Source organism: Panthera onca, chromosome B1 (assembly GCF_046562875.1).
Source record: "Panthera onca isolate mPanOnc1 chromosome B1, mPanOnc1 haplotype 2, whole genome shotgun sequence".
Taxonomy (NCBI): Eukaryota; Metazoa; Chordata; class Mammalia; order Carnivora; family Felidae; genus Panthera; species Panthera onca.
The window spans coordinates 82926509-82950046 of NC_138342.1; the positions used below are offsets into that span (position 1 = coordinate 82926509).

Consider the following 23538-nt stretch of genomic DNA (forward strand, 5'->3'; position numbering starts at 1 on the left):
TACCTCCTTAAAGGTCCTATCACCAAATATGGTCACATTGGGGGTTGGGGCTTCAACATATGAATTTAGGGGGACACCATTCAGTCCATAACAATACTCAAAATATCTGTGGACAGTGAACAACCTGGGAGATTTCCTGTTTATGACTACTACAGAAGGTGTTTTTAAATCACTAATCACCATTCAAATATGCACATATTCCAAGAAATCTCTCCATCCATTTTCTGTCTTTGAGTGTCTAGACTAGCAGTTTGTTTCCAAGGCAACAAAGATACATGTGTGCCCTGAGCAAGGGCAGCAGAGTAACCTCTGTCCCGCGTTTCTGACAGAATTACTGCCAACCGTGCCCAAACAAACCAGTTGTATCATTTTTCCCAATAATGAGACAAGGAAGGTCTCATAGGTCTTCCTATAAAGAAAATACAACAGAACCATGTTACATAGCCAGGGGTATGTCTCCCTCTGATGGACGCTTCGCCCTCTCTAATGAAAGGTGCAACTGCGTAGAGTGTCAAAACCTCTTCCACAGGGGTCAGGTATAATGTCAGGATCTGTGGTAGAAACTGTTTATAACCCAATATACTTTATCTCACTCTTCTTTTGGTAACTGAGCCCCTCTTTGAGAAATCAGTGGCAATATGCCCTGTGAAGAAGCTACACTTTCTATCCCCACCTTGCAGCTAGAAGTGATCAAGGCACCTAGATTATTGTCTGGGACTCATGAAAAGGCTTTTATGGAGGGAGCACATAGCCATCATGTCCTTGTCTGTACTCACCCCTCTTTCCTTTTCTTGTCTGCCGGCACTGTGCATTTGACGTCTGTAACATAGTAGCCATTCGGATGACTGGAACTTCAGGAACCATCTTGGATAAGAGTTAGCTTCAAGGAGGGAAGCCACATATCAAGGAAGATGGACCAAAATGTGGAACAAGTCTAGGCTCCAAATGACACCATGGAGCTTCCATACCAACCTTGGACTCTTGGACTCTCTCATGTGAAGGAGAAATAAGTCTCTATGACTAGCTGTGGAAAGCAAATTCCTGATACAAAATGTAGCATGAACATTTCAAAATGTCAAAATTACATTAGAAAATTGTTTGACTCTTCCATAAAATACAGAAAAATAGTGTGGTACAAGTCCTGAATGGGTTATAGGCAAGAGGAGATATTTAGCCTTTAATTCTTGGGGCCAAACAACAAAAAAAATCCAGACCGAATTAGACTGTATCCTTGCATTGTTTTAAACTAGTATTTGCCCTTTAGAAACTATCTACATTGATTTCAGAGACTGATTTAGAAATTAAAAACCATACGTGGTCTGAAAAGAAAAATATTAGGAAGCACTAGTGTATATAATCCGGAGAGCTGAAGGACACATGTATGTATGTGTATATGTGTATGTGCGTGTATGGAATTACTATGTATGATTCCACCTTCCTTTTTCACAGGGAACCCTATGACTTTAACTGTATTATTTAATGTTTCTTTATGACTTTTAATTAACATTTCAATTTTTTTTCAATACTATTGAGCAAGTTGTTGCCATGGACATGCTGACTACCAAGCAGAATGACTGGGATATCCTAAAATCACCCACATTTTCTCCCCCTAGTTTTGGGTAGTATGTATTCTTCAAGCAGAATTATGGAGAAAAGTATCAATATCATTAAAATTGCTCTTTCTTTTTTCTCTTTCTCTTTCATTCGATTCAACACTATTATATGTCTGAAACTGAGAAAAGTCACTGCTACCATGTGGTTTTGTCAAGCTGTGGAGCTCTGAGAACATGGGGTGAAGAGGTTCTGGAACTCAGATTTCCCTAAGGAATGTTACCACGTTGCTAAGCTTTGCAGTGTATCTTAACAACCAGGGAGCCTCCTGGGCTCTTTGTAGCAACAGTGGGAGAAACTGGAGGGAGACAGTGATATTCTACTGGATGCATTAGACATTAGGCTGTCTCTGCCAATTAAAAATTCCCAGCTCAAGTGCAAAGATTTAAGGAAATCGGTGACAACTCAGCATAGACCCATTATGAGGCTTGGAGTGTATCAATAGCCTTGAGTTCCTGTGAACAAGATCACCTTCTTTAAAAACTGTCCTCAGGTATAATTTTAAATTCATCATTAAAATAATTTTCAAAAAGTTTAGGTATGATTTAGTTAATGGATCTCAGGTTCATCCTCTTTTCAAGACTATGTGAAGGCCAAATAAATCTGTTTTGTGGTAATGAGGTATTATCTTTTAAAGTAAACCACCTAAAAAAAAAATAAAGTAAACCACCTGTCTTTGAGGAGATCATACAAATAAAATAAGCTAAGTTTGTGGGATAAAGACATTTGTTCTGTGGATAACATTCAACTTCATTTAACAAATACTGAACACATACTATGTGACAGGTATTGGGAATACAGAACTTAGACTAGACCATTGCCTGCTTGATTATGATATCCTATGGAGAGAAGCGGAAAATAAACACAGAAATGAAAAAAAAAAAAAAAAGCCAGGGAATAACATGCACTTATGGAGATCGCCTAAGGAGAGTTAGGGATAGACAGTGATCCAGGCAGGGAAGATGGTGGGAACTACTTTAGAGAAGGGTAAGGAAGCCTTAGCCTTAGGAGAAAGTCTCCTGTAGGCAGAGCAATGAATGCAGTGAAGATCTTAGGGGCATGCCTTTTAGGCGAGGTGACCTGCAAAATGGTTCAGCATTCATCACCTAAATAACAATCTTTACATCTCTAGGAATTCTTTGTAACTTACAGCTGTTTGTTGATCAGATGTCGTATCCTCTTGTTTTAAACATACATCTTACATAAGTGTTACTTTGGACTAAGATTATTAATATTTAATACAGATTGGCATATTTTATGTTTGTTAAAATTTTTTTTTAGCATTTATTCATTTTTGAGAGTGAGAGAGACAGAACACAAGTGGAGGAGAGGTAGAGAGAGAGGGAGACACAGAATCCGAAGCAGGCTCCAGGCTCTGAGCTGTCAGCACTGGGCCGGACGCGGGGTTCCAACCCACAGACCGCAAGATCATGACCTAAGCCAAAGTGAATGTTCAACTGACTGAGCTACCCAGGCGCCCCTAGATTTACATATTTTAAAAGTAACGATGACCAGATTTAGAACTACATGATTAATCATACCTCTGAAACTCTAGATTTTGAAGATTTTTTGTCATGTTAGTCTAAATAAAATTCAGTGACTTGCTAATATATAGGTAGATTCAAGAGGCTATAGAAAAGGAAATACTGCTCCCAGAAGTGCTTGCACGATTCCCTGAATGACAAAGGGTAATTTTAATTAGATTTTCCATCAGTTACCACTGTACAGGTTTTTCTCTTCCTCTTCAAGGCAAAAGCAGAATGCTGGCATCACAAGTAGAATAGAATTATAAATGGAACTTGGCTACTTTCACTCAGCACATCTTTTTGGACATAGCCAGGAGGGCTCCACCGAGGTTTTGCAACACAGTGAGGCGAGACCCAACATACTTACTGATAATAACTAAAACGCTCATGTTTAGAAATTGTTTAGCTTTTAAAAGGAATTAATAAAAGAAGGGTAAGTTTTCTAACACACCTGTTGGCGTTTAGTTGCGATGACATGTGCCTACCTGTTTGGAAAGATTGGAGTTAAAACCTGTTTATACAGCTCCTGTGAGCAACAGTTACTGACACACCATAGTTGGGGTGATTGATTTTTTTTTTTTTTTTTAGTACTTTGCTCTACCACAACTGTGGAATTCATTCTTTAAAATCTGAACATGGGATGGCGATGTCTTTCTTCCGAACATCACCTGTCATGTGCATCAGGTGGGGAAAGAAGGCTGAGAACTTGCTGCCCCATATTATACAGCAAATACCTACTAAGCTAAAATAGTGGAAACAGTGTGTGTGTGTGTGTGTGTGTGTGTGTGTGTGTGTGTGTGTGTGTTTCTTTGTGGTGTTTTTTGTTTGTTTTGGAGTTAAAAAATACCTATTATTTATCACAAAACTGTAAATAATTCATGGCACATGACAGAAGTTATTATAACTGATTTCGTCTACAGAGTCCGTCCATGATATGTATTGACCAATTTTGCATTGATGGGATGCTCTAATATTGGTTCAGGAAAATGTTTAGTCACTTCATTATAAAATAAATGAGATTTCTGATTCTCTAACAAAGATTATGCTTGTTTATCAACAAGTAAATTATTTTCTGGTCCTCTATTAATTCCTTATTTTAATAACATGTTCTTTTCATGTTTCTCTTGCCTTTGGGGGGAAAAAATCTAACCTTTTGTAGAAGAATGAATGATTCATTTGTTTAGAGTTTATGTCTTAAAAAAATTATAGCCCCAAATCAATGCTTATAATAAAGAGAAATCTTTAAATAGAGAAATATTATTTTAAGCCAATTCATGAACTTTGGAAAGATATCCACTAAAATCAATGCAAAATGTATTATCAGTCAGTTAAGGAGTGTTAAAATCTATATAGGCAACAAGTGGAAGAGAAAGATGTGGGCCATCATTAATAGCAACTAAAATAGTTTTGCTTTTCTTCAGGCTTGAGTTAGTTTCTTTTTTTGTTTTTTACATTAATAGACTTTATTTTTTACAGTAGTTTTTAAGCTTGCAGAAAATTAAGCAGAAAGTACAGGGAGTTCCATATATCGCCCCTGCCCAGTCTCCCCTATTATTCACATCTTCACTAGTGTGTTACATTTGTCACAATTTATGAACAAAAACTATACATTATTATTAACTAAAGTCCATAGTTTACATTACCATTCACTCTGTGTTGTACAGTTCTGTAGCTTTCAACAAATGCATGATGTCATATATCCACAACTACAGTATAGAACAGTATACTACAGGCTGGTTTCACTGTGCTAAAAATCCCCTGATCTCCATCTATTCATTATTCCCCCACTGTCCCTCTAGAACTTCTGGCAACCACTGATCTTTTTACTGTCTCCATAGTTTTGCTTCTTCCAGAATGTTATGTAGTGGGAATCACTCAGTGTGTAGGCTTTTCAAACTGGCTTCTAACAACATACATTCTAACAACATACATTCTTCCATGTCTTTTCATGGCTTGATAGCTCATTTCTTTTTATTACTGAATAGTATTCCACTGTATGGAGGTACTACAATTTATCCATTCACCTGTTGAAGAACACCCTGGTTGCTTCCATTTTTTGACAATTATGAATAAACATTCATGTGTAGGTTTCTCTGTGGACATGAGTTCAAATCCTTTTGGGTAAACACCTAGGAGCACAATTGCTGGATCTATGGTAAGAGTATGCGTAGTTTTGAAAGAAACTTCCAACCTATATTCCAAAGTGGCTGTACCATTTTGTGTTCCCACTGGCAATGAGTGAGAGTTCCCGTTGCTCCACATTCCTGCCATCATTGTCAGTATTTTGGACTTTAGCCATTCTAATAAGTGAGTAGTGCTATGTCATTATTTTAATTTGCAATTCCCTAATGATAAGTGATGTTGAGTATCTTTTTATATGCGTGCTTATTTGCCATCTGATAATCTTCTTTGATGAGGTGTTTATTCACCTTTTTCACCTAGTTATTAATTTGGCTATTTGTTTTCTTAATGTTGAGTTTTAAGTGTTCTTTGTTACTCTGGATACAAGTCCTTTATCATATATGTGTTTCAGAATATTTTCTCCCAGTCTGTGGGAGACATTGTTTTAAGAACTTTTGCAGGGAAAAATATAGTTTCACTTTTCTTCAGGTTTGAGATAGCTTTATTTTTTCATTATTAGATCACTTGCTAGAACAATTCAAAGTACAACTTTGTCCAGACTTTTTCATTTATCTAATTTCTGAAAACTTAAGTGTAAGTCAGACTTTCAACAGTACATAATGTATATTGGATTTTGTAAAATTTTTAATGATATATGTGGATAAAATATTTACATATTGCCTGAATCCCTTTGACATTATTTCAAAACCTCCAAAAGAAACAATAAAAGCCACAACATCAGGTAATTAAATTTTCTGTAATACAAAAGAAAGCCCTATAGCATCTTTTAAAATATAAAAGCAAGATGAATTCCAGACTTCTTGAAGGTACTGTTTTTTTTATAAGAGGAGAAAGAGTTTTCTTCATTGTTTATTGACCTTTAATACCAGAATTTGAAGTATGTCATTACCCTTCAAATTAACCTAAGAAAGGATTAATGAGGGTAAGACACACCCAGTAGAATAGCTGAACATTCTAGCTGATGTCTCAGTCAATCTCATCAGGTTTCAGATGAAAAAATAAAAATCTAGGAAATAAAATAATTGATCCATGGTGACTTAGCTTGTTAATGGAAAAGCTGGGACCATACATCTCATTTTAAAGTTTCAGTTCACTTTAACTTGAAAGTTAACTTGAAAGTTCCACTCTCCAAATTGTCTATTGTACCCTTTTCCTCCAATACAGGTAAAAAATGAATTTACTGACTTAATTGTGCAAAAGGTCCCACACAGAAAGAATGAGTAAGGCTATAGTTTGGGTTACACAAAGAGGCTGGAATTAACTCATTATTTATAAGGAACAATAAGAAAATATTTTTTATTGATAGATAATAGTACTTTATGAGTTCAAATATTTTAACATATTTTATTTAGCCTAGAATAGTTTTAGAATTTATGAACGTTAGGTATTTGTGGTAACAGGACTGATAACATATACCATACACTCTGAATGTATACCATGGAAAACTTGAACACAGATTCTTTGGTCTAAAAAGTAGTCAATGAACTAAAAATGTCTGCCCCAACAAAATCTTGAGAGCAATTTCTAGAATATGGACATATTTTGATGCTGAAAATTATTCTGACCAGAAAAACTCCCTGCCGTGGTTAGAAATAAAATGTGAATTTCCTAGTCCTGCTATCATGAATAAGATAGCTACGTAAGATAGGAAATATACAACAAACACCAGAAAAAAACCCTTCTTTATATTTCAAGATAGCATGCCATTTTTTTAAAGTTTATTTATTTTGAGAGAGAGAGAGAGAACATGAGTGGGGAGGGGCAGAGAGAGAGGAAGAGAGAGAATCCCAAGCAGGCTCCGGGCTGTCAGTGCAGAGCCCAATGTAGGGCTCAATCCCACAAACCATGAGATCATGACCTGAGATGAAATCAAGAGTTGGATGCTTAACTGACTGAGACACTCAGGTGCTCTAGTAATATGTTATCTTTAAGAAAGTTTGTTTAACTCTTTCCTATGTTAGTAATCCAGAACTTTCCCCCCACGTAATTGTAAATTCCCTAAGAGCCATAACATTATCTTTGATCCCTTAGGCCTATGACACTTTAGCTATCTAATAAATAATTCCAGAGTGATTGAAAGAAAATCATTAAATAATACTGAAAATTACAAACAACAACATGTCAAATGTTCTCCAGTTTATCAATTGTAGGTACAATATCATTCTTTTATCAGATTTACCCCCCTTATTTTTAGGTTTTACCATCCTAAAATGGTACAAATTTTAGGATGATACAATTTTAGATGATACAAATTTAAGAAGGTGGTTTTCTAGGGGTACCTGAGTGGCTCAGTTGGTTAAGCATTGGACTCTTGATCTCAGGGTTGTGAGTTCAAGCTCAACATTGAGCTCTGTGCTGAGGGTGAAGCCTACTTAACAAACAAACAAACTGGTTTTCTTAAAGTATAATATGAAAGGTCTTCATATGTATATTATATCATAATATGAAAGGTGTATTCATGTAAAGCACATTTGTGGGTATTGTATTTTAAAGCTATCATTTTCATTTACTATATCAAAATTGATAACCTGTTATTTTTATGTTGGTAAGCTAACAAAGTGACCTTAAATGTAATTAAATATAGAGTGTATTTTAAGCTTCTCACAAATGTTTTGAATTTTCCAGGGAAAAATTCTTTGCTTCCACCCATACCCGAATTCATTTCAATGTTTACAAAAATTTAATCTGAAAGTATAATAGCCTCACATTGCTTTGACAAGGGAAACAACTCAGCAGTGCAAGCAATGAAGAAATATTTGATGTGTAAGAAATGTCAAGAACCCCTCATCAGAATGATTGTCATTTTATAATTTCAGGGTCAGAGCACCTCTGGAAGTGAGATTACCAGGTAGAACCCCAAGACATTTTGTGGCAACAGTGGAGAGGGGCAAACCAACATCCTGAGAACATGAGCCTCAAGTCCCCAGTGTCTGCTCCTCAGTTTGAGAGCAAATGCAGCCATATTATGGCTAGAAATGGAGGTTGTTTTCTAGTCCGGCACACCCCTCATCCCAGAAGGGTGTGCCACATCAAAGGTAAGGTGACTCAAGGTCCTAGAATGTTTCCCTTTCTCAACATTTGGGCTACTTGATGATTCTGGTGGGTAAGCACAGGGATACTGTTCAAAATATGTAACCAATAGGGAGGCCCAGGTTTTGAACATTAAGACCAGATGCCAGCATTGGAGTTAGAGCAGAGGCTTACAGGCATCCTCTGTGCCAGGCATTAACCCTTGGTTGGGAAAGGGACTATAAATTTGGTCCCTTCTTGAACTTCCTTCCTCTCCTCTTGCAATACTTCCCTTGATCTCATCACTTTTTTTTCTAAATATTTTGCAAAGTAAGCTACTTCTCCCCATGGCCATGGTTCTAGCTCCATTCTAGGCCATTCTTATCCCTTGGTCTGACTACTACTTTTGCAATTTGCAGCCTTCTAACTGCTCTACTTCCACCCCTGCCCTCATCCAATCCACTCTCCTAAGAACAACAAGAAAGATCATATTAAAATGTAAATTTAACTGCTTAAATATCCTACTCAAAATCCTTCAGAGACTTCACATGCACTTAAGATAATGACTATCTTGACATAGACTAAAATGTTTCCTATGATGTATGTGGCCTCTGCCTCTTTTGACTCATTTCCTATCAATACCTACCCACCCGTCTTCACTGTACATAAACCACACTGGACTTGCGTAAGTTCCTTGAACACGTAATAAGACTTTTCCAACCTCTGGATTTTCACTCATACTATTTCCTCTTGCCAAAAATTCCCTTATTACTTGCTGTTTCTCATTTTTCAAGTTTCTTGAAATGTAACTTAAAAGAGACATTCTGGGCTCCATATCCTCAATCTAAATTAAATTTCCTTATGTTATATTCTCATAGTATTCTATCACAGCAATTGTCTTAAGTCAGGTTCTCTGGAAATAGACTGTAGTATGGAGAACTGTTTGAAGGAGATTTATTGGGGCTGCTCTCAGGAACAACATGTATAGGAGTCAAGGGAAGCAGGATTTAGCAGAACTTGAGCTGTGATACAGATACAGTAGAGGTCTCAGTCAGCCCCATAAGGAGCCATGGATGGCTTTGTAGAGGTATCTCAACTTGAGGAAAGGGGGTAAGGCCTTTGTAACCCCCACCAAACACTCATTGGTCAAGTTCCCATCGTGCATGAGAACTATCTTCAGCTGGAAGCAATTCCCAGAAGGGACTCAGCATGAGCTATCAGTAGCTGACACATCTGTCAGGTGGACAGATGAGTGTGCGCATTCTGAAAGCATGGTTTTGGGTAGATGCCCCTCCACAGTCATTGCAGCTCGTGACTAAATATTTTTATTTGATTATGATCAAATACCTTCCGCTAATTTGTGAGCTCCTTGAAAACAGAAGACATATCTGTTTTACTCACCACTTATTTCAATTTCCCAAAGAGTGGCTGCCACATGGGAGGTGCTAGGTAAATTTTTGTGTAAGGAAAGAAGGGAGCTTAAATTATACCCAGGTAAAATTTAGAGCCTCTCATAGATTTTTAAACAGAGTTCATGTTCTACCTCAGCTATCTAGTTGTGTGTCCTTGAGCAAGTGATTTCATTCTTTAAAAAATCATTCTAGCTGTATTATAGAAAGTGGAAGAGGAGCAGGGGCCTAACGAGGGGTTGGGAGATAAGTTAAAAGATGGACTTAGTCATCAAAGTGAAAGGGATAGAGAATGGGCCAGGGCAGAGTAAGCAGAGAAGTGAAGGCTGAACTTTGGGGCAGAGCAAGAGGAAAAGCTTAGGTGAGAAGCACAGAGGAAAAAAAAAAAAAAACAAAACATCAGAAGGTTATGAGATAAACCAAGATTCAATGAGAATGGCTGGGGATGATCATCAAAGACAAATTCCTAGAGAAGATCAGGAAAATGAAAGCCAAGAGAAAGCAAACAGATATTACAATAGAAGTCATAGATGACCTCGAAATCTATTGTTGTGGCAAAATCTGATGAAAGAGTTTTTCAAAATCCACATGAGAAAACCATTGCATTTAATTGGAACTTTTTTTCTATGAAGGCAAATACTACCAAATTGAGTGTAATATTTTTTCTGACTTTCAGATACTTGATATATAATATATAATTCTTGTATATGTTATTTCACATTCTGCCTTGAATATCTTATACCTATAATTACAGCATAAAACTGTTGGTAGGCAAGGGATGGAGTTTTATGCCTTCAAACACCCTACAATGCCTACCACAAAGCCTTGCTGATAGTAATATATGTTCATATATAAATATATGTTCAATTGAATAGAAAATTTTATTGGAAATCTTTCAAGGATATCCATGCAAATTCTAGAAAGCCTAGTAACTGGAGTTGGATGAGAAAGAGGAGAGCAGCAAACTGCTTTGTTTTGGCCGTTAACAGCCAGTGCTTTGAGCCCATACTGAGTAAAAGGACACTACAACTAGTTTCACTAGTTTTACGCCAAAGATAATTCTTATAGTCCATTTTACCAATATTCAAATGTTCTAGTCTGTTGAGATCTAATGTTATTATCAGTGATAAATCTTTTAAAAATTAAATCATCAGTATGTTTGTTCAGGGACGCCTGGGTGGCTCAGTCGGCTGAGCAACCGACTTTGGCTCAGGTCATGATCTCACGGTTTGTGAGTTCGAACCCCATGACGGGCTCTGTGCTGACAGCTTAGAGCCTGGAGCCTGCTTTAGATTCTGTGTCTCCCTTTCTCTCTGCCCCTCCCCCACTCATGCTCTATCTCTGTCTCAGAAATAAATAAACATTTAAAAAAAATTTTTTTAAAAAGTTTGTTCAGTCTAAGAAATGTCAAGTTAAAGTCTCTATTTGTGATACATATAGGCACTCTGCTAACAACACAACACAAGCCAGTTTCTGCTCACAGTGTAGTTTGGAGGAGATATAAATAGAAGGAAATAATTATAATACAGTGTGTTATGTGCAATTCTATGGTGAAAGTTGAGGTGTAATACAGAGATAGGAAAATTACTGGAGGAGTATCAAGAATGCATTTCACGGAGATTTGATTGAGAGATACATAGGATAAACATTAAGGAGCAACAATTAGTAGGAGTTGGACCTTTATTGGATTTGGGAATGGAATAACAAGTCTAGAATTACTACCAGTTTTTTTAGCTTGGTTGATTGGGTGGATAGTGGACCAACTATTAGTCTTGAGCATATGGGAGGAAGAACATATATAGGAGGTAAGATTAAAAGCTTCATATCAAACATGTTGTACTCGATGTGCCAATGGAACATTCAGGAGCAAATGACCAAGTAGAGAAACGGATATAAGGACTTGGAGCCTAAGGACTGGATGAGTCTATAAAGTAGATTTGAAAAGCAGGAACATGTAGGTTAAAACTATAATGTTATTGCTCAAGAAAGCAAAGAAATGCCAAAAAACCCTGAAAAACACAGGGATGTATAGACACAGAAAATCCAGAGAAAGAGACTGAAAAGAAAGGGCAGAGATGCTGGGTTGAAAAAATGTTGTCTCTGAAAATGGAAAGAAGTGATTTTAAAGAAAGAGGGAACAGTAAATGGGGTCATCCATAGAAAGGTAAATGCATGTAAGAGACGAAAATTTTTCATTTAATTTACAAACTAGTGATCTCTACAACCTCTTCTATCACATAGAATAGAGAAAGTTTGAATTTATAGACCTGAGGATATTAAAATCTTACATTTGCTTGGCAGAGGTTTTTGAGCTGTGTTCTGGAGTCTTAGAAATCTGGGCAGAAGACAAACATGGAGTAAAATGTGCTTGAACAAAGGACACAACAGCCAAAGAAATTTGAGTGTCACTACTGCATAGAAAAAAAGCATTATATTTAGTCATGGGATTAAATGAGACTTTTCTTGTTTCCAGAACTTTGGCTAAAGCCAAATTTCAAGATCATTTGTGCATGACTTGCTAAGAGGTGATTTAAAAACTCGCTCTACCATGGTAGCCTATCTCCAGGCTCTTTTGCTTTAGAGAAGAGTAAAAGTTCATGAAAAGGAAAGAGAGTGAGGATTTCTTTGACAAGAGTCTTTGGGGTGCTGTGTACTCCCCCTCCCCTCCATGATGAACAGTAGTAGCTGCCTTCACCGGTACCTTCAGGGCTTTCCCAGGGGACCATTTAAGGAGAACGGAGGGTCTAGAGAGGAGACTGAGATCTCACTGGCTAGCAAGATCCTTGCCTGTGCTGTTCCTGGTCTGCCCTGTACTGTTTCTGCAGTGGAATATGGGGAGACTATTCTTGGGGTGAACTTGTTCTGTATCTTCTATGCTATGGAAGACAGAGAATGGTGTCTGATTCTCTTCTAAAATCTAAAGACAAGAGCCAACTGGAGCTGCCTGAAGCTAGCTATGTCAGTGGCACAAAGACTGGGATTAAGTTGCTCTCCCACAGAAGACTAGGCAAAGGGCCTTGTTTCCTGTGGGCTAGAGTGGACACTTAGGAGGAAGCTGGTCAAGAACTGTCTTACAGGTACCCAGCCCAAGAGGACTAACCACTATAATAGGACAACTCCAGCCAAAAGAGGCTGGTGACATTTTGCCTGGTGTGAAGGTGGGAAGGAAGAGATGTTAATAATTTTCTGGTAGGTACATTATCCATGACTGAACAGTATCAGAGATTTCCTCAACCAAGGGTCTCCAAAGAACCCACAAAAATGCCTCATGAGAGAAAGAGCCAGCATTTCTTCTCTGTCTCACAGATCCACTTTCATAGATGCCTCAACACTAAATTAAAACCATTCAGCAAGTAAGACTCTGTGTCCCTTTAACCATTCCTTCATCTTCCACCCCAACTCCAGAGGAGCTGGAAGCAGTGAGTGGGGAAGGGAGAGTGGAAGAGCAACGTGGAGGAAAAACAGACCACACCCCCACTCCCCTGCTGGTCTGTGGAGGTTGGGTCATCCTTGGCCTGGAGAGGAGGGTGTGAAATGAAATGGAATACGAATACTTTTACAACACCAGCTATGCTGATAGTAAATATTTTTGGCATCTTTGGTGGAAAGTTTTGTACACAATAAAGATTATTGCAGTTACTTGTTATTTTTAAATCAAATTTTAAAATAACAATTCTAAACCTTTTTGTTTTAACATTTAAAATTTAACTTAACCCAATATTAGAGCACACTCATCAACTAAGGAAACAATTACCTTGGACAAAGAGATAAAATGAGAATATGTTCTCATTAAACTGGGGCTGCATATTAGAAAATTAGATAGGAATGTGATATTTGAATCTTCTGGTGACACTCTCCCACAAGGTGAGTCCCTCATAATTACAAAGGTAACAGAAATTTGATGCCCTATAGGGGGAGCTGGTCATTCCTAGGCCCAAAACTCCATAACCTAATTCTCCTGTATATTCAAAGCAGTTAATGAAACTCCCACCAATGTTGTCTTAATCTTCTTCACTGCTGGGTTGGGTTTTACATTTCCCTGACTAGCTTTAAATCATTTAATATTGTCCCATTTGACTCTGAAACCACTTTAGTGCCCTTCCACTTTCTACATTTCTCGGTAGTTCTTTCCCAACTGTTGGATAGATAGAATCTGAATTCTTTCGTATTATGTATCACCATTTTTTAATTAAAGGAGATAGCAGAGAAAATAAGGATTTTCCCCTTGATTTGTCTTCATGTTAATCTTTTATTTATTTCATTTGGTAGGCAGTTTTTCACCATACACCTGGGCCAATCACTATCTCAGGTGTTTAAGATAAAATGGTAAGATGTGATGCTATCTTTAAAAATGTTATTCTCATTTCTATATGGAACCAGTTACTATCAGTAAAGTTCTAAGTATCAGACTAAATAAAAGCTTTATATTTGGCTGTGTTATTCATTCATTTGATAAATAATCATAGAGCACCTACTTTGTGCCAGGCACTATTCTAGACACTGGGAATAGAGTAGCAAACCAAACACACAAAATCCATGCTTTCATGAAGCTTACACTCTAGGACAGCTCAGCCCAGCAATGTGCAAACAGATATGACAAGGGACAAATGCTATGAGAAAAATAAAAAGGCATAACGGAACAGAGTGTGAGGGGGTGCATTTCAGACAGGGGTTTCAGCAAAGACCTTTATGATGTCATTTGAGCAGATAGGTAAGAAGGGGGACTGATAGTACTAGAAGGAAATTTAGAAGAAAATGGGCACAAAAACCAAAACAAAAAACAAAAAAACAACACTATCCAGAAGCTTCTTGTGCAACTTCTTGGAAACAAGACAGCTGCCTATTACGATCTCTCATAATTCACGGATTAACATCGAGCAATGTCCTATACACCCTCATTTCCTAAACTGTCCAACACGTCATGACATAGTGTTTATACCGAAAAGAAGATATGTCTATAACTCGATATATGACCCAGAAGCAAATAGCTGTTACAGGAGAGTGAAGGAGCCTAGAAGCCTTGGACATGAGGAAGGAGTTTGCTTTGCACTGCTTTTTCCTTCCTTACCTCGCTCATAATCTACCTCCTCCTGCCTCCTGTTCCTAGCTTATACAGCTGTCTATATCTTTTGCCAGTACGAAAAAAGAGCCAGTGTATGTCTTTTAGGAGGCCTTATTATATTGAGACGTTTTGGATGCTTTCAAACGTCTAAATGTACTGTTCATGAAAAGGGCTAACATAATCCCGCTTGGTCATTATCAAAACTTGGGAAATGAGGCGTCTGTCTGGGATAGAGGCAGATCTATTCCACTTGACTCTCCGACTAAGATCAAAGATGTGAGCCTGGTTCTCAAGGCTAACGAGATGGTAGAACATTTCAAGGAAGCATGTATTGCTAACATAATTTGCTACACTGACTTTCAAAGAATATCCACCTAGCATTCATTCATATGATTTGGAGTCTGACATCTTATATACACTTAATATAGAATTGGGAAATTACTGATCATTCAGAGAAAACCTGCCAGAAACCTAATCTGGTTTTTTTTGGTCTTTTTATCCTTACTCAACTAGGTTTGAATAACATTCCCATCTGTACTGTGAATGATGATGAGAACTCATTGGGAACATTGTGGGGTGTTGGCCAGTTCAACCACTTAGAGAAGGATGAGACACCATTTGCCAAATGCGGTTACCCACCCAGCACCGCGACCCTGGAGAGTCCTGTCAGAGAAGTCACACCGGCCCCAAACCATATCAAAATGCCCCCTCGGCCTCATTCTGGTGAGTCCCTTGCGACTAATGAAATCTTTCCTGAGGTCTCCTGCAAACAACCAGAGGTGGTAGGGGGGATAGTCTGTATGATTGCTAATATAACTGCAGCGATTTTAAAATATAGCAGCCAACATAGCTGCAGTGATTTCTCACTGTGAAACAGGTTATTCATTATAAAATTTTTTTACTCTTCTAATCTCATTTCAGTAGCCCAAGACATATTTGGTGTGGTTCTAGTCTCTAATTCCAACAAAAGTAGCTTAAGAGATACTGAAAATGAATGTTTACCCAACATGATAGGGAACCTACTGCAGACAAAAAGTGAGTCAGGGAAATGCAGTAGGGATGGAATTACATGTTTACATTTCTCCCTGCTGGATGGCCAGCTCCTGAAGGTCAGGGACCAGGCTTATTCCCTTCTGTGTTTCTGGTATCCTTGGTATCTCCCCAGGTCCCAGTACAGCGTTTGATCTTCAGTAAAAAAATTTTTAATTAATTAAATAATGTTTATTGAATTGAAATGAAAAGGGATTAATCAACAGAACACCATGATGACTCTAGTTCACAATACTGTCTTGTATATTTGGAAGTTATGAAAGTAGATGTAAATTTTTTCAGCACAAGAAAAATATTGATAATTTTGCAAGGTGATAGTTAACTACACTTAACTGTGGTGATCATTTTGCAATATATACATATATCAAATCACAGTGTTGTACATCCTGCACTATCATATTTTAAAAAGCACAGCATGGCAAAATCTAAAGGGCTAGGTAAAATAGAAGGAACTCTGGGTATTGGAAATTGCTTCCAGTTCTCCTTCTCTTGTCCTGTACAGTTACCTGCCATTATTAAAAGTTTCAGGGCACCTGAGATTGTTTTGGTATAGTGCGGTAAAATAATATTGTCTTTCAAAAAGCTACAATAAGAGGCATCATTAGTAGAGTACTTCCTATGTGATTCCATTCTAAGGTCTTCACGCTTGCTAACTCATTTCATCCTTTCAAAGAGTTCCTCTTCCTTTCCACTAGCAGTAGAGAATAAAGCCCACACATTCCACCTACTGTCGGGTGTTCCTTCCTATACCATAAAACCCAGAAACTTAACAGTTAGGTTTGCAAGAGTCCCCTAATGGGAGTTAAGTGTTGCCACCTGATCAGATGTATATTTCAGATGTGGGGCTAAGGTCATCGTTTTGGTTGCTGTCTGCTCTCAAGCATGACTGGAGACATGGGGTTTTCCTGCTACAATATCCCAGTGTTCAGATGCTGGATTTATGGGTGTCAGATGCCAAGTCAGCAGATACGGTGGCTTTCAGATTGCAGCATGTTCCAGTGCCTCATCTTTAGCCTCAGTGATGTGACAGCAACTCAAGTGTCAGTGGCATCCTGACTCCCCTTCCCCCATAAAGGCTGTGCCCCCTGGCGGGCCAGGTGCAAGACGTTCTTGAAGTGATTTGTGAGGGTCAACGCCAGAGTTCACTGCTCCAGCCCTTCCAGTGATGTTGCAAATACCGCATTCCCTGTCTTATTTACATTTTTGCTTAAAATAGAGTGGTTTCTGTTTCCCCGAAGTGACCACTACCTTAATAGACCACCACCCATAACTTTGTTCTTCCTACTTCCTGTTCTCTTCTGGAGAGGTAACTTTACAATGGTTTTCTCTCTTCAGCTAGAACTAACGAATTCAGTTACTGTTGGGAATATGCACAAAATCTTTGCATCTTTTAAGAAATTGTTTCTGTTGACTATGTAAAATGATAGCATTATTTACAGAGAATATAGCTTTATTTAAATTAATGCAAAATGAAATTAAGCAAATATTTAAATGGTTTAAAGTGATTTAGTTAGATGATGCTATGAAATGTGTAAGGTTGAGAGACTGATGAAATAAGAAATATAATTAAAAATGTAATTATAACTCAATACACATCCTCTGCTTGTGGCCACAGGGCAAACAGCACACCTATAATCTCTTTAATTAGGAAAAGTGACAGCTATATGGACAGGAAACAGAGAAAAACATGTTTTATATGAAATGTGCACTTTTAAAAATTAGTTTACCCAGATCAAGAAAATTCTTCTAGTCTTTCTTTATATCATCTTCCTGGGCATTGAATTAGTTTTGTAAATATCAATATGCTTTAAAAAATTTTTTATTAGTTTTTTTTTTATTTTTGACAGGCAGAGAGAGACAGAGCGCATATGGGGAAGGGGCAGAGAGAGAGGGAGACACAGAATCCAAAGCAGGCTTCAGGTTCTGAGCTGTCATCACAGAGCCTGATGTGGGGCCTGAACTCATGAACCGTGAGATCATGATCTGAGCCGAAGTCGGACACTCAACCGACTGAGCCACCCAGGCACCCCTTAATATGCTTTTATTATGTTATTCTGGTATAACTCTGCCTGCAAGTTTTTCAACAGATCCCTGAGTTGACTTTAATTAAAATCCAGATATACTCTCATTTATTTCAGCAACTGATGTATATGTTATGTGGTAGAATTTTTTTCTGTTTGATCTAAATATATATTTCTGCGTCATCATTTCAGAGCCCTGCAGAAAAATCAGGGAGTGCTTCAAAACTTCCAGTGAGAATCCCTTAGCAATTAAAAAGGTAAAGAAACAACTATTTACAGTTACCTATTTAATTTGACTTCTGTCATTTCCTCTCCTTCTCTTCACATAACTTTCTGAAAAGGCACATTTCATAGTATCTTTAAGCTTCATTTAGGTGTAATTAACACAATATAAAATACACATATTTAGAGTATACAATTTGATGAATTTTGACAAATATATATCCACATCTGGGAAGCCACCACTGAAATCAAGAGAATGAACATACTAACCACTCCCACAGGTTTTCTCAAAACCCCAGCCCTGGCCCTCCCACATGCAAATATTTATCTGCTGTTGCTCAAAATTAGCATGCAATGTTTTAGGCTTTTATATAATGAAATCATATAATGAGTTATTTTTTTAAATATGGTTTCTTCAGACTCTTAACTCTAAAGAACAAACTGATGGGTGGGGGTTGGTTAAAAAGGAGATGGGGATTAAGGAGTGCATATGTTGTGATGAGTGCCAGGTGATTATGGAAGTGTTGAATCACTATATTGTACACCTGAAACTAATGTTATACCGTATGTTAACTAACTGGAATTTAAATAAAGACAAAAAAATGGTTTCTTTAACTCAGCATCAATATTTTAAGATTCATCCATGTTGTTATGTTCATCAGTAATTCATTCCTTTTTATTGCTGAGAAATATTCAACTGTATGGGTATCCCACAATTTGTATACGTGTTCACCCGTTGATGGACATTTAGTTTGTTTCCAATTTTTGCTGAAGCTTGTATGAATATTTGTGTACTCGTCTTTGTATGGATATATATTTTCTTTTCTCTTGGGTAAATACATAGAAGTGGAATGATTGGGTCTTATAGCAGGTGTAGGTTAAAATTTTTAAGAAATTGCCAATGTGTTTTTCCAAAGTGGTTTTACGATTTTACATTCCTGCCAGCAGTGTATGTTTCTTTTCCTCCACATCCTGCCAACACTTAGTATAGTTAGTATTTTATAATTTTAGCCAATCTAGTGGCTAATGGTATCTCATTAGCCAATGGTATCTCATTGTAGTTTTAATTTGCATTTCCCTGATGACTAGTGAGGTTGATATCTTTTCATGTTCTTACTTACCATCCCTATATGGCATTTTTATGAGAAATGTGTGTTCAAATCTTTGCCCACATTGTAAATTGGGTTGCTGGACTTTTTATTATGAAGTTTTAAAGGTTCTTTATATATTTTAGGTAAAAATTCTCTTGTCACATATATATTTTGTAAATGTTTCTTCTAGTCTGATGGTTACTTTTTTTTGTAACAGTGACTTTTGAAGAACCAAAATTTAGAAGTTTGATGAAACCCAAATTTAAAATTTTTCTATCATAGTTTCATTTACTTTTGGGACAGAGAGAGACAGAGCATGAACGGGGGAGGGGCAGAGAGAGAGGGAGACACAGAATCGGAAACAGGCTCCAGGCTCCGAGCCATCAGCCCAGAGCCTGATGCGGGCTCGAACTCACGGACCGCAAGATCGTGACCTGGCTGAAGTCGGACGCTTAACCGACTGCGCCACCCAGGCGCCCCTATCATAGTTTCAAATCCACATGATGTTTATCTCTCTGTTGTGTCTTATTGCAAAGACTAACCTCTAGCCCAATGTTGAGTAGAAGTGATGAAAGCAGATAACCATGTCTTGCACCTAATCATAGGAGAAAAGCTTATATTTTCACCATTGAATATGATGTCAGTTTACTTTATTTACAGATGCCCTTTATATGGCTGAGGAAGTTCTTTTCCATTTCTAGTGTCCTGAAGCTTTTATCAGAAATAGGAATTGGATTTTGTCAAATGTTTTCTCTGCATCTATTTGAGATGATCATATTTTTCTTTTTTAATCCGTTAATATGGTGAATTGTTTTGGTTAACTTCCAAATGTTAAACTACCCTGGCATTTCTGGGGGGGAAAAAAACTCAGTTGGTCATGATGTGTTACCTTTTTATATATTTAATTTCATAAAACATTGTTTAACATTCTTGTGGCTATGTTCATAAGGAATACAATTTTGTAGTTTACTTGTAATGTCTTTTCTGGTTTTGATAGAGCATATACTGGCTTCCTAGAATAAGTTGGGAACTTCTCTTTAAAATTCTGGGAGATTTAATGTAGAATTGGTGTTATTTCTTCCTTAGAAGTTTTGTAGAATTCATCAGTGAAGCCATCTGGGCCTGGAGTTTTCTTTGAGTCAAGATTTTTAACTACAAATTCAGTTTCTTATTTTCACAGATTTAGACCATTCAGGTTATCTGTTTCTTTAGTGAGTTTTGGTGGTTTATATTGTTCATAGAATTCGTCCGTTTCATCTAAGTTTTGAATTTACTGATATGAGGTCATTCATAACATATCCTTTTAATGATTCTATGATCAGTAGAGATGTTTTGTGTCTCATTCCTGACACTGGGAATTTGTGTTTTCTTTTTTTCCTGATGTATCTAGCTAGATTTGTTAGTTTTATTGATTTTCTTAAAGAAGCTTTTTTACAAAAAGAAAGTTCTTTTCTTAAAGAAGCTTTTTACAAAAAAAAATTATGAAAAAAAAGAAGAAACTTTTGGGACACCTAGGTGGCTCAGTCAGTTAGGCGTCTGACTTCAGCTCGGGTTATGATCTCACAGTTTGTGAGTTCGAGCCCCGCGTCGGGCTCTGTGCTGACAGCTCAGAGCCTGGAGCCTGTTTCAGATTCTGTGTCTCCCTCTTTCTCCCCTCCCTCACTCATGCTGTTTCTCTCTCTCAAAAATAAAATAAAACATTTTTAAAAAATTTTTAAAGAGAATAAGCTTTTCATTTTGTTGATGATACTTATTTTGATTTTTTGTTTATTTTATTGATTTTTTATTTGTGTCTTTATATAAGATGAAAGCTTAGGTCATTGATTTCAGACATTTTTCCTTTCTAATATGAGCATGTATTAATATAATTTTTTTAATAAACAGTGCTTTGGCTGTATACCCCAAATTTTACAATGTTGAGTTTTCATTTTCAATCTGTTTAAAATACTTCCTAATTTCCTTTTTAATTTATTCCCTATTGGTTACTTAAAATTATGTTATTTAATTTCCAAATATTTGGAGATGTCACAGATATCTTTATGTGATTGATTTCTAATTTAATTCCATTGTGGTGAGAGAGTATACTTTGTATACTTTGAAACTTTTTAAATTTATTGAAACTTGTTATATGGTCAAGAATATGGTCAATCTTGCTCAATTTTCCATGTACCCATAAAAAGAATGCTCACTCTGCTGTTGTTGGGTAGACTGTAATATAAGTATCAGTTATGTTGGTTGATACTCTCATTCAGGTCTTTGACAGCCTTACTGATTTAGCTGTCTGCTTTTCTCTATCACTTATTGAGAAAGAGGTGTTGAAATCCCTGACTATAGTTGTGGATTTCTATATTTCTCTTTTAATGCATATCAGGTTTTTTTTGGAGTCCCAGTGGCACAATTGGTTAGCACACAGTACTTATATCAGGTTTTAATCCTGTATTTTGAAGCTCTCTTATTAGAAGTATAACTATCTGGGTTTGTTATGTCCTTTTGATCAAATGACCCTTTTATCACTATAACATTACTAATTTAAATCCTCATAACATTCTTTGATTTGAAATCTATTTCATTATAGAACTATTCAGGGTTTCTATTTCTTCTTGAAGTGATTTTGGTTATGAAATTATTCATTGCATTGAAACATTCAGATTTATTGATAATGGTATACATAATAACCTTATATTATATTTTAAATATATGCAACATCTGTAAGATGTACCCTTTTACCTTTCAGTTTTGTTAATCTATGTCTTCATTTTTCAACAGAAGTTTATCAATTTTATTAGTATATCAAAGAATTAATTTGGGGGGTTTTGTAGATCCTCTATGTTGTATCTTTCTTTTCCATTTTGTTAATTTATGTTACCTTTTCCTTCTTTCCATACATGTACTTTATTTTATTGTTCTTTATCTGACACCTTTGGTCTTTCTGATATATATATTTTAGCTATAAATTCCTCTCTGAGGACTGCTTTCACTGCTTTTGTAATTTTTGCTATCAGCATTAATTTAAAATTTTTTCTAATTTGCACTATAATTTCTTTTTGCCTCATTACTTAGCTGCTGGATATTATGTATGAAAGTTATTTGTAGGAATCTGAAGCTTATGACAAAAGGACTTTTTTCCAAAGAGAACTTGGTGCTTGCCTCTATAGGAACCCAGACGCCTTACCACCCTAGACCAACTTAAATGAAGTTCAAAGCTTGATCTCAGGTTGTATTTCTTCAAGGACCATTGCACTTCTAGGTCACCTTTACCTTCAGGGTGTAGTCCTGTGTTGGCCCTTATTTGGGTCCTGAGCTTTGAGTCTTGTCTTTCAGGCTTTCAGGACCTTTTAAGCTGTCACAAGAAAAGTTTTCACTCTTCAGGATCTGACAATGACCTCAGGCCACAAATGGCTACTGTACTCCCTACAACTCAGGCTTCTCACTTGCCCTTTATGTTGGCCTATTAATTCCTACTTTATTCACTCCTTGACAGCTTTAATTTTTTTTTTATTTTAATCTGCCTTTTTAGTTGTGTCCAGTGGGAGAGTTGAACCCAAAAAAATATATATTGTTATTCCCTAAAACAAGAAGTCTTTTTATATAATAAACTTTAACAGAAGAATGCATCTACATATGGTATAGCTTTACTTTCACTAAATGTCAATAGTTCAATATTGTTCTATCAATTCCAATCATCACAGTTCCCAGTTGTTGGCATATTCAGCCACTTGCGTCTTTGTGTCTGAAATATCACTCACTTCTGAAGGTTAAAAGCCTTTCTTAGAATAAGCACACAGATCTAAGGCTTCTATAACTCTTCTTGAACTTAAAGCTCTTCTAACCTTTTTAAAAAATTCTAAATTTCAGAGTACATTTACTTCCCAGAACAAGAAAATAGCCTTTCTATTTCCTCTTCCAGTTAATCAAGGGAAGTAATTTAGTTGACCTCTAATTCTCTAGCTCTCAGTTGCTGTTCAGCAGAGCAAGGAGACAGCAGTTCACAACATGTAGTGTCTTCACAGACACTGCATGAAATCTTTTGAGTGTCTTCTTCCTGTCATGAAAGAGAAATCTTCCTAACTTAACGGAAAATCTCATGTGGTATCAGTTTGTTGTTATCTGGAGCAGCTAGATAAGTAAAGGTTACACATCAAACATTTAAAAATTATTATCTTGTTGTTTAACCAAGGGTTGAAACCAAGGGCTTAAAATGGCTTCACCAAAAGTAAATAATATCTCACTATGTGTTCTGTATCTAAATGAAAATATTTGATAATTAGATTTTTTTTTTTTTATTTTTTAATATATGAAATTTACTGTCAAATTGGTTTCCATACAACACCCAGTGCTCATCCCAAAAGGTGCCCTCCTCAATACCCATCACCCACCCTGCCCTCCCTCCCACCC

General features: G+C 36.8%; 1 protein-coding gene across 3 annotated transcripts in view; it reads left to right on the forward strand.

Moving 5' to 3' along the window:
- The window catches only part of CB1H4orf17 (chromosome B1 C4orf17 homolog), a 53724-nt gene that overhangs the window by 10881 nt on the left and 19305 nt on the right, over positions 1-23538 (forward strand). Inside the window, exons 1-4 of one of the 3 annotated variants that reach the window (XM_060654571.3) lie at positions 1844-2104; positions 8096-8314; positions 15273-15482; positions 18023-18087. In XM_060654571.3, coding sequence (XP_060510554.1) covers positions 8188-8314; positions 15273-15482; positions 18023-18087 — 402 coding nt within the window. In that variant the 5' untranslated portion in view covers positions 1844-2104; positions 8096-8187. Of the gene's footprint in view, positions 1-1843; positions 2105-3797; positions 3822-8095; positions 8315-15272; positions 15483-18022; positions 18088-23538 lie in introns of those variants that run through there. The other 2 variants (XM_060654573.2, XM_060654572.3) reach the window with 2 other exon arrangements.